We start from the raw sequence: 10,371 nt of genomic DNA, 5'->3' as shown, positions 1-10,371 counted from the left end.
CCAGGCTCCAACTCCGCCCTGTAAGTGGAGCAGCTGGGCCAGGGGTTCGGGCCAGGCCAGCATCTCAGGGTGCTGGGGGCGGCCGAGGGAGGGAGGGTGACGCACATGTACTTGGGCCACATCTGGCCACGTCCAAGGTTCCATCCGGTCCGGGTTTGTTTTTCTGTTTGTTTGTTCTTTTCATCCGGAAGGTTGGCAAGCTGGTTAAAGAGGCCGCGTCTCGCAGCAACCTGAAGAGGGTGACGCTGGAACTCGGGGGGAAGAACCCCTGTATCGTGTGTGCCGACGCCGACCGTGAGTCTCTCCCGGCACTTTAGGGGGTTCGGGGGTGTCTCCAGGCTTCCTGGACCGAACTCAGAACCAAGGGGAACACACACACACACACACACACACACACACACAAACCACACGCACACACACACACAGAGGCACACACAGTGGGGGTGTGTTTCCACCTTGGGCCCTGCTCACCTACACAGATGGAGATGAAATGCAAGTGCCATTTGATGCTCAGCCAGTGTGGCTCAGTGGTTGAGCGTTGACCTATGAACCAGGAGGTCACAGTTGGATTGGATTCCCGGTCAGGGCACATGCCCGGGCTGCAGGCTCCCAATAGGGGGCGTGCAGGAGGCAGCCGATCCATGATTCTCTCTCATCATTGATGTTTCTCTCCCTTCCTGTCTGAAATCAATTAAAAAAAAATTTTTTTTTTTAAAAAAAGCAAGCTCCATGGGACGGAGGCATGCCCAGGTGGTCACCAGGGGGCTGCCTGATTCTGCCCTTCAAGGTCAAGTTGACCTTCCATCCCCTTGGAGTGGGAGCCATGAGAACAAAGCCAGTTTCTTCTCCAGACGCTCAGGTCCCTGAGCAGGAAGGGGGCTGGAATAAGAGGAGGAGGAATAGGGCAGGTGTGTTCCACTCTTAGGCATTCATTGTTCTGCCCTCCCTGCCCCTTAGGGTCATATTTATGTCTTGCAAAGAACAGCCTCCCGACCTGCCCAATAGGGCCAGAAATTCCTTTCTTGAGGAACAAAGCCTTCCATTGCACATGCAGATAAAGGTTGGAATTGCAAATAGCCCTGAGACAAACACTATTTCTCACTAAGGTGTGAATGACTGATAGCATGTCCTCTCCCGGAAGCTGGCTTTCCCTGGGACAGAGGCCTGTGGAAATGGACTGTTTATGTTGTTCCCGACTTGGTGTTCCCTTGTGGAAGCATCATCAGCGTTGCTAATGGTTTTGGGAACCGCGTGGGTGTGGCCCCACTGTGACCCACACTCAGAGCTCCAAACGCCCGTCTTAAAGAGCCAGGACTCCCATTTGGCTGAGTGCCGCCATTGCTAGGTACCCCATCTGCCCCGCAGCTCCCCCTCTTTTCCTCCCAGGGAAGCAAACGACAATGAGAACACAAGACTTCGTTTGGCGGTTGGTTGGACGAGGATCGTAAACACCCGACATAGCCATCTCCTCTTCCCGTGGGCAGTGCCAGGCCACAAAATTAAATCCTGACGCAGCTGGCATCCCGGGCATGATATCAACGAGAACATGTCACTGTTCCCCGCCACGGCGGCCCCCACCCCGGCTCCCGGCAGGAAATGAATGCGTTATTTTGGACGAAGGCCTTTTTAAAAAATATATTTTCTTACTGATTTCAGAGAGGGAGAGAGAGAGAGAGAGAGAAACATCAATGATGAGAGAGAATCATGGATCGGCTGCCTCCTGCACGCCCCCTGCTGTGGATGGAGCCCGAAACCTGGGCCCATGCCCTGACCGGGAATTGAACCGTGACCTCCTGGTTCATAGGTCAATGCTCAACCACTGAGCCACACCGGCCCGGCCAGTACCCGGTTTTAATTCAATGCCAGCTCAGCTCTGCAGTTCAGGTTCAGGCCCTGCCAGGCAGAACCCATGCTTTCTCTAACTCTTCCAAGTCCCGCACGGGGTTCTGTTCCCTAATAGGACCCTTCTGTCGCAGACGGCGCAAAATCTGGGCTCCTTTCAAAGTTCTTGCCAACGGGGCTGCATCCGTACTTAGCAGATGTTATTCCAAAGGACATTAGTCCCGCCCGGCCGGCGTGGCTCAGAACCAGGAGGTCACGGTTCGATTCCCGGTCAGGGCACATGCCCGGGTTGTGGGCTCCATCCCCAGTAGAGGGTGTGCAGGAGGCAGCCGATCCATGATTCTCTCTCATCATGGATGTTTCTCTCTCTGTCTCCCTCTCCCTTCCTCTCTGAAATCAATAAAGATATTTTTTTTAAAAAAGGGGGGTGGGGGGAAGGATGGGTCCCTGAGCAAATGAAACAGGACCTGGGACCATTCTCTGCTCTGATCCGCGTAGTAAACACACTGACAAGTCCTGCAGGGGGGACCTCTTCAACTCCAAACTCAGCCGACCCCAAAATGTGTCCCATCGCCCGTGCGTTTGGGGAAATGCTGGGAACGAAATTAATTTCTGAAGTTTGTCCGGGAGCCTGTGTTCCTGTGTGGGCAGAGCTGCCGCTGTGGCCAGTCCTGCCCTAACGACTTGATTGCTTCCTCTGCCCCCGCCACCCGCCGCCCGTGCCGCCTCGCCTTCCAGTGGACTTGGCCGTGGAGTGCGCCCACCAGGGAATATTCTTCAACCAAGGCCAGTGCTGCACGGCCGCCTCCAGGGTGTTCGTGGAAGAGCAAGTGTACCCCGAGTTCGTCAGGAGGAGCGTGGAGCGCGCCAGGAAGCGGCCCGTCGGGGACCCCTTCGACGCCCGAACGGAACACGGGCCCCAGGTAGCCTACTGATGTGTGGGAGCCCGGGGTGCGTGTCAGGCAGCCCCGCTGGCCCTGGTTCGGCCGCTCTGTGCTGGGTGACCCCGGGTCCCTCCTGGAGCCTTGAGGGGCGCTGACGTGCCTTCCCACTGAATGGTTTTCTTTTTTTAATTAAATCTTTATCGTTGAGAGTATTCCAGCTGGCCGGTGTGGCTCAGTGGTTGAGCATCGACCTGGGAACCAGGAGGTCACGGTTCGATTCCCGGTCAGGGCACAGACCCCGATTGCAGGCTTCATCCCCAGTAGGGGGCGTGCAGGAGGCAGCCAATCCATGATTCTCTCTCCTCATGGATGTTTCTCTCTCTCTCTCTCCCTCTCTGAAATCAATCAAAATATATTTAAAGTAAATAATTAAAAAGAAACCACAAAACCCCAGTGCGGAGAGCTCCGGGGTGGGGCCTGGTCGGGGCAGCCAAGGACAGGATGAAAATGATCATAAGCACAGGGCTTTATAACGTCTTTAAAGGGCACATCCGGTATCGCTTTCTCACTGGTGACGCAGGCCGGGCCGGGCCGTGGATCAATATTTCAGGGGCAGCCCAGCGTGCCATGCATTATTGAAGCCGGCCCCGGCTGCAGCTGCTGTGCCTGGAGCCAAAGTCCGGCCCAGCCGAGAGGTTTCAAATCATGTGGCAGGACTCGCCCGCTCGCCGCCTGCCCACCGCATGGGCGCCCGTGTGTACGTGGGAGGCTGGGGGCCAGGGCATGCGTGTGGCTCCATGCGGGACGTTATGAAAGTCGCAAGCTCCCTCCAAACCTCAGTTGCCTTGACTGGAAAATGGAGTCATCAAAGGCTCTTTTGAAAATTTCTTTTTTTAATATATTGTTATTGATTTCAGAGAGGAGGAGAGAGACGGAGAGAGAAACATCCATGATGAGAGAGAATCATGGATCGGCTGCCTCCTACACGCCCCCTACTGGGGATTGTCCAAGCTTGTTTTTTTAAGGGGCTTTTTTTTTAATTTTTAAATTTTATTTTATGCATATTTTTTTTTTAGTTTTTTAGTTTTTATTGTCGGTAGTATTACAGATATCTCCAACTTGCCCCCTCTCCCTTTCCCCCCAGTATTTTATTTTTTAAATATACTTTTTATTGATGTCAGAGAGGGAGAGAGAGTGAAAAACATTCATGATGAGAGAGAATCATGGATCAGCTGCCTCCTGCATGCCCCCTACTGGGGATGGAGCCCACAACACGGGCATGTGCCCTGACCAGGAATCAAACCAGCGACCTCCTGGTTCATGGGTCGATCGATGCTCAACCACTGAGCTACCGGCCGGGCCGCCTTTATCATTTCTGCAAGCATTGCCAAATCACCTTCAGAGAGGATGTATCAACCCCCTGCTCCTACCAACCTGCAGCCTCATTACCAGGCTTTGGCACTTTGCCCATCTGATAGTTAAGCGTGGCATCTCGCTTGGCAACCCGCCTGGCTTTAATGTGCGCGTATCTCTCACCATGAGTGAGGCCGAACGTCTGATCAAGTGTTCACAGCCGTCTGCGTTTCCTGTTCCATCAGCTGTGCAAGCGTGATGCGCTGTGGCGTCGCTCACCTTGTTCCTTCCTGCTTCTAAGAACGCTTCGCGGACTAGAAAGATCGGCTCTGTTTCTGTGATGTGACCTGTTAAATTTTCCCACTTCATTTTGCCCTTTGACTTTGCTGGGGATGGTGTTGCCTTTTTTTTTTTTTTACATACTCAAGTTTATCGGTGTTTGTTTTTATTTGTGGATTTGTTGTTTTATGTTTTGTTTCTGGATTTTGACTCCTCTATGCCATAATTCTCCTTTCCTTCCTTGTCCCCTTGTCATTCCTTTCCTATAAAGTGAAAAGCTTTGTCTGGCTGGTGTGGCTCAGTGGTTGAGCATCGACCTATGAACCAGGAGGTCACGGTTCGATTCCCGGTCAGGGCTCATCCCGGGTTGCGGGCTGGATCCCTAGTAGGGGGCGTGCAGGAGGCAGCTGATCCATGACTCTCTCTCATCATTGATGTTTGTCTCTCTCTCTCTCTCCCTGCCTCTCTGAAATCAATAAAAACACATTTAAAAGCAACAACAACCCAAAAGCCTGGCGTTTCTTCCTGTTGTGCTTTGCAGATTGACCAAAACCAGTTCGACAAAATCCTCGCGCTCATCGAGAGCGGCAAGAAGGAGGGAGCCAAGCTGGAATGTGGGGGCTCGGCCATGGAAGACCGGGGGCTCTTCATCAAGCCCACCGTCTTCTCGGAGGTCACTGACACCATGCGGATCGCCAAAGAGGAGGTACTGGGGATTGCAGGAAGAGCGACAGCCCCGGGGCCTGGTGCTGAGCTGAGGGGAGGGACTGCTGGGGGTCTTCTCAGGGGCTCAGTGACCCCAGATATCTGGTGAGGGGGGCCTATTCTTTTTTTTAATATATTTTTTTATTGATTTCAGAGAGGAAGGGAGGGTTGGAGAGAGAGAGAGAAACATCAATGATGACAGGGAGTCACGGATCGGCTGCCTCCTGCACGCCCCCTACTGGGGGTCGAGGGTGCAACACGGGCATGTGCCCTGACCGGGAATCGAACCAACCGTGACCTCCTGGTTCATAGTTGGGCGCTCAGCCACTGAGCCACGCCGGCCGGGTGCTCACCGCCATTCTTGCCATCGATTATAGATTTTTGGGCCGGTGCAGCCGATCCTGAAGTTCAAAACGATCGAAGAAGTGATCAGAAGAGCCAACAGCCTGGAATATGGGCTCACGGCGGCTGTATTCACGAAGAACTTGGACAAAGCCCTGAAGCTGGCTTCCGCCTTGGAGTCTGGCACTGTCTGGTGAGTGTTGGGGGAGTGTTTTTGGGGGTGGTTCGGGGTCCTGGGCGGCTGGAAGGCTGCCTTCATGACTCATCAAATCACAGTCATATATTATGGGCCAAGCTCTGTCTTTACTTTGCTGGATCCTCGCGACCGCCATCTGTGAAATAGGTACCATTATCGTCTCCATTTCCTACCTGAGGGCATGTAGGCTCAGAGAGGTGCAGTGACCTGCCCAGGGTCACACAGCGCTCTCTCTGAAATCCATTTTTTTAGAATTTTTTAAATGTTTATTCATTTCCTGAATTGTTGGGAAAAAAATAAGCCAAAAGCTTTATGCCAGGAATATTCAAATCTCAGTTTCTGCTGGGAAGCATAGAAGGCGGACATTAAAAGCATACCGTCTCCGTGATTAAAACTCAGAGCCGGGACATGCAAAATCCAGGTGGGTCCCCTCCGGGTAACCCTGGGCATCGTCTCCTTCTCTCTCCAGGATCAACTGCTACAATGCCATCTACGCGCAGGCTCCGTTCGGTGGCTTTAAAATGTCGGGAAACGGCCGAGAATTGTAAGTGCCCCGGTCCCTCCACGCCTGTTTCTACCTGTCCGGTGGGTCAGATCGGTCACTTATTATTTCTCTATTTATTTCTAAAAATATATTTTTTAATTGATTGCAGAGAGGTAGGGAGAGGGAGAGAGAAACATTATTGATGAGAATCATGGATTGGCTGCCTCCTGCACGCCCCCTACTGGGGATCGAGGGTACAACCCGGGCATGTGCGTGACCTCCTGGCTCATAGGTCGACGCTCAACCGCTGAGCCACGCCGGCCGGGCCGCATGTCTGTGTTTTTGACCCTTGGCACATATTTCCCAAGGCTTTTGATAAAGTCCTCGACCATAATTCACAAGGAGCCTGGACACAGCCTTGAAAACCGATTTCCATGTTCCGCTGTCTCCACTGAATGTCTTCATGTTGCAAGAAGTTCCCCTTTTTCCCTGCTGGCACCCGGCTCGGTGAATTCCATGGTTTTCCCCGGCCCCGTCGCCCGGGCTGGGCTGGCAATTTGCCGCCCACCCACGGGCCCTCCGGGGCCTGTGCCTCCGCTGGCCTTAAGAAGAAGCCTGTAATTTCTCTTTCTTCAAGGTGCTTTTTAAATTTATTTTTTATTTTGTTGTTGTTAATCCTCACCCAAGGATATTTTTCAATTGATTTGATTGTCTCCTGCATGTGCCCTGACCAGGGCTGGGGATCGAGCCTGCAACCCAGGTACGTGCCCTTGACTAGGACTCGAACCCGGGACACTTCGGTCTGGGAGCCGACGCTTTAACCACTGAGCATAGCCTCAAAAAAGCCGAGCTAACCCCAAAGGGCCGATTCCCAGTCAGGGCACATGCCCGGGTTGGGGGCTTGATCCCCAGTAGGGGTCGTGCAGGAGGCGGTCGATCCATGATCCTCTCTCATCATGGATGTTTCTCTCTCTCTCTCCCTCTCCCTTCCTCTCTGAAATCCATAAAAAGTATATTTAAAAAAGAAAGAACACGGTTGCCATGGGTGGGCTGAGGGACACGCGCCTCTCACACGCTTTCTCTCTCTCTCTCTCTCTCTCTCTCTCTCTCTCTCTCTCTCTCTCCCACAGAGGCGAGTACGCACTGTCGGAATACACCGAAGTGAAAACAGTCACCATCAAACTGGACGACAAGGACCCCTGAGGGGAAGGCGGGCTCTGTCCTCCGACGTCTGAATGTGGCCCATCCATCCAACCTGCCGGAGAGAGAGCGACCTCGCTCACTCCCTGGCCCTCTCTCTCCTGGAGACCTTACGTCCCCTGGATGGATGGGAGAGATTCTCATTTCCTCCTCATTCCTGTTGCATTGACCAGTATGTTGGGGGGTAGAATTGCAGTTCTGCCTGGAGGTGGCGCTGTGGAGCTTTCCTTTCTTTCTTTTTTTTAATTGTCACCCGAGGCTATTTTTCCATTGATTTTTAGGGAGAGTGGGAGAGAGCAGGGAAAGACAGAGAGAAACATCGATGCACGAGAAACACATCGATGGGTTGCCTCCTGCACGTGCCCGGGCTGGGGAGGAGCCTGCCACCGAGATACGTGCCCTTGACAGGAATCGAACCCGGGACCCTTCGGTCTCCAGGCCGATGCTCTATCCACTGAGCCACACTGGCTCGGGCACCTGCTTCCCTTTTCAACCGGGTCCCCTGGGATGGTGAGGAGGCTCAGGCCGTGCCAACAGGAAGTGGTGTGTGACGTCTCCGACAGTCGCTTCAAAATGCTTTGCTGACTCTACTGCAGGAAGAATTTGGGAGAAACGTCCCTGAATGTTCTAGAAACCTGGCCCTATGCCTGGGGGTCCCTCCCTTGTACTTGTTCCTCCCATTCACAAGCCCCTCCTACCTTTTATATGGAAAGGAATAGCACTAAGTTAAAAAAAAAAAAACCCACCCAAACAGAATTGCAAGGATCCACTAGGGGGCGCTATTGGGAAGCAGGTCCCCTGGAAAGTTACTGAAGGTCTTGGGTGTGAAGGGGCATAAGTCTTCCGGGACTACATTTTGACCTTGACCTTGGGACTTAGCTTCAAACCAACCCTGCCTTTAGATTAGGACTGAATCAGCAGCCCAAACACCACGGCTGGGGTCCCCGTCCCTGTGACCGGTCCAATGTCCTGACGCTTACGACAGCAGAGCAAATGCGAGGGTCAGTAAGTCCCGCATGTCCCCAAGCAGGGCCATAACTCGCTTTGACAAAGGATGCGTTTCCGTCACTTGGATTAGTGGTTGAGCTAATGTTCCTTTTCCCCCAGTTTAGATGTGCAAAACATACACAACTCCACAGGCTGCTGTTCAACACAGCCCTGGTTTTGTAGAGTCCTATAGAGTTCTTTTTTTTTCTTTTTAATCTCAGAGAGGAAGGGAGAGAGAGAGAAAGAGAGACATGAATGATGAGAGAGAATCATGGATCGGCTGCCTCCTGCATGCCCCCTATTGGGGATGGAGGGTGAAGAAGCAGGTCCCCTAGAAGGTTACTGAAGGTCTTGGGTGTGAAGGGGCATAAGTCTTCCGGGGACTACATTTTGACCTTGACCTTGGGACTCAGCTTCAAACCAACCCTGCCTTTGGACTAGGACTGAATCAGTAGCCCAAACACCACGGCTGGGGTCCCCGTCCCTGTGACCGGTCCAATGTCCTGACGCTTACGACAGCAGAGCAAATGCGAGGGTCAGTAAGTCCCGCATGTCCCCAAGCAGGGCCATAACTCGCTTTGACAAAGGATGCGTTTCCGTCACTTGGATTAGTGGTTGAGCTAATGTTCCTTTTCCCCCAGTTTAGATGTGCAAAACATACATCCCTTCCTCTCTGTAAAAAATCAATAAAAATATATATATATATTTAAAAAAATATATTTTTATTGATTTCAGAGAGGAAGGGAGAGGGAGAGATAGACACACATGAATGATGAGAGAGAATCATGGATCGGCTGCCTCCTGCACGCCCCCTATTGGGGATGGAGGGTGAACCCGGGCACGCGCCCTGACCGGGAATAGAACGGTGACCTCCTGGTTCATAGGTCGGCACTCAACCACTGAGCCACGCTGGCTGGGCCAGGGTTATCATTTTTTCCAGAAATATGCAATCCACCATTCACTGTCGCCTCAGCACCAGTTAGTTCTTACCACTTACACTGTCAGTAACTTGTGAAATCAGGACTTAACGCATACACTGAATTTTCAGGATTTTTATCTTAAGTAATTATAGACACTAACCTTGATAGGAATACATTAGAGGGTTCTTATTCTGTCATTGTACAATAATAATGCCTTTAATATGAAATGGGACATTATTTATAATTGATATAGTTAATGTATCTTTTTATAGTTGTAAGTAAACAGAGGTGGTATATTTAACCTTCTGTAATATACTGTATTTAGAAATGGAAATCTATATAGGCTTAAATGTCACTCCTTCGAAGGTTTACTCCTGTGGTACGGTTTTAAAAAAAATCTATTGGCCTGGGAATTCTGACCCTAACTGCAGACTGTGTTAACAATGCAACCACAATAAAATACAGTTGGATATTTGAGAAATGTTATGTGTGTGTTTTTAAGGACCAAATCCACTTTAAGTTATGACTGACCTTTCTCTTTCTTAGACCTTCGGTACAAAATGGCTTAAGATAAAGTAGAATCAATCCCTTAAGAATAGCCCTAGCCAGTTTCGCTCAGGAGTGTCGGCCCGTGGACTGAAGGGTCGCAGGTTCGATTCCCGGTCAAGGGTATGTACCTGGGTTGCAAGTTCCATTCCTAGCCCAGTTGGGGTACGTGTGGGGGGCAACCAATCGATGTGTCTCTCTCACATCGATGTTTCTCTCTCTGTGTCCCTCCTGCTCCCTACCACTCTCTCTAAAAATCAATGAAAAAAATATCTTTGGGAGAGGAGAAACAACAACAAAATAAATTCAGAACAAGATGACAGGTGCTCCACTGAATTTAGCCTGAGTGGGGCATTTCGGGGAGCACTTAGTCCAGACCGGCCGGTGTAGCTCAGTGTTTGAGCATCGACCCATGAACCAGGAGGTCACGGTTCGATTCCCAGTCAGGGCACATGCCCGGGTTGTGGGCTCGGTCCCCAGTAGGGTGTATGCAGGAGGCAGCCGATCCATGATTCTCTCTCTAATCATTGATGTGTCTATCTCTCCCTCTCCCTTCCTCTCTGAAATCAATAAAAATATATTTTTTTAAATATATATATATATTTTTATTGATTTTTTACAGAGAGGAAGGGA

At 51.4% G+C, this 10,371-nt stretch overlaps 1 protein-coding gene across 1 annotated transcript in view; it reads left to right on the top strand.

Moving 5' to 3' along the window:
* The window catches only part of ALDH1A3 (aldehyde dehydrogenase 1 family, member A3), a 15,970-nt gene extending 8,531 nt beyond the window's left edge, over positions 1–7,439 (top strand). The window contains exons 8-13 of the mRNA XM_005871083.2: positions 192–294; positions 2,581–2,765; positions 4,900–5,064; positions 5,441–5,598; positions 6,071–6,145; positions 7,216–7,439. Coding sequence (XP_005871145.1) covers positions 192–294; positions 2,581–2,765; positions 4,900–5,064; positions 5,441–5,598; positions 6,071–6,145; positions 7,216–7,288 — 759 coding nt within the window. The 3' untranslated portion in view covers positions 7,289–7,439. The remainder of the gene's footprint in view (positions 1–191; positions 295–2,580; positions 2,766–4,899; positions 5,065–5,440; positions 5,599–6,070; positions 6,146–7,215) is intronic.
* Positions 7,440–10,371: the final 2,932 nt, after the last annotated feature.

The sequence above is a fragment of the Myotis brandtii genome, unplaced genomic scaffold (assembly GCF_000412655.1).
Source record: "Myotis brandtii unplaced genomic scaffold, ASM41265v1 scaffold329, whole genome shotgun sequence".
In the NCBI taxonomy this organism is placed as follows: Eukaryota; Metazoa; Chordata; class Mammalia; order Chiroptera; family Vespertilionidae; genus Myotis; species Myotis brandtii.
This window is presented reverse-complemented; position numbering and strand designations above follow the sequence as displayed.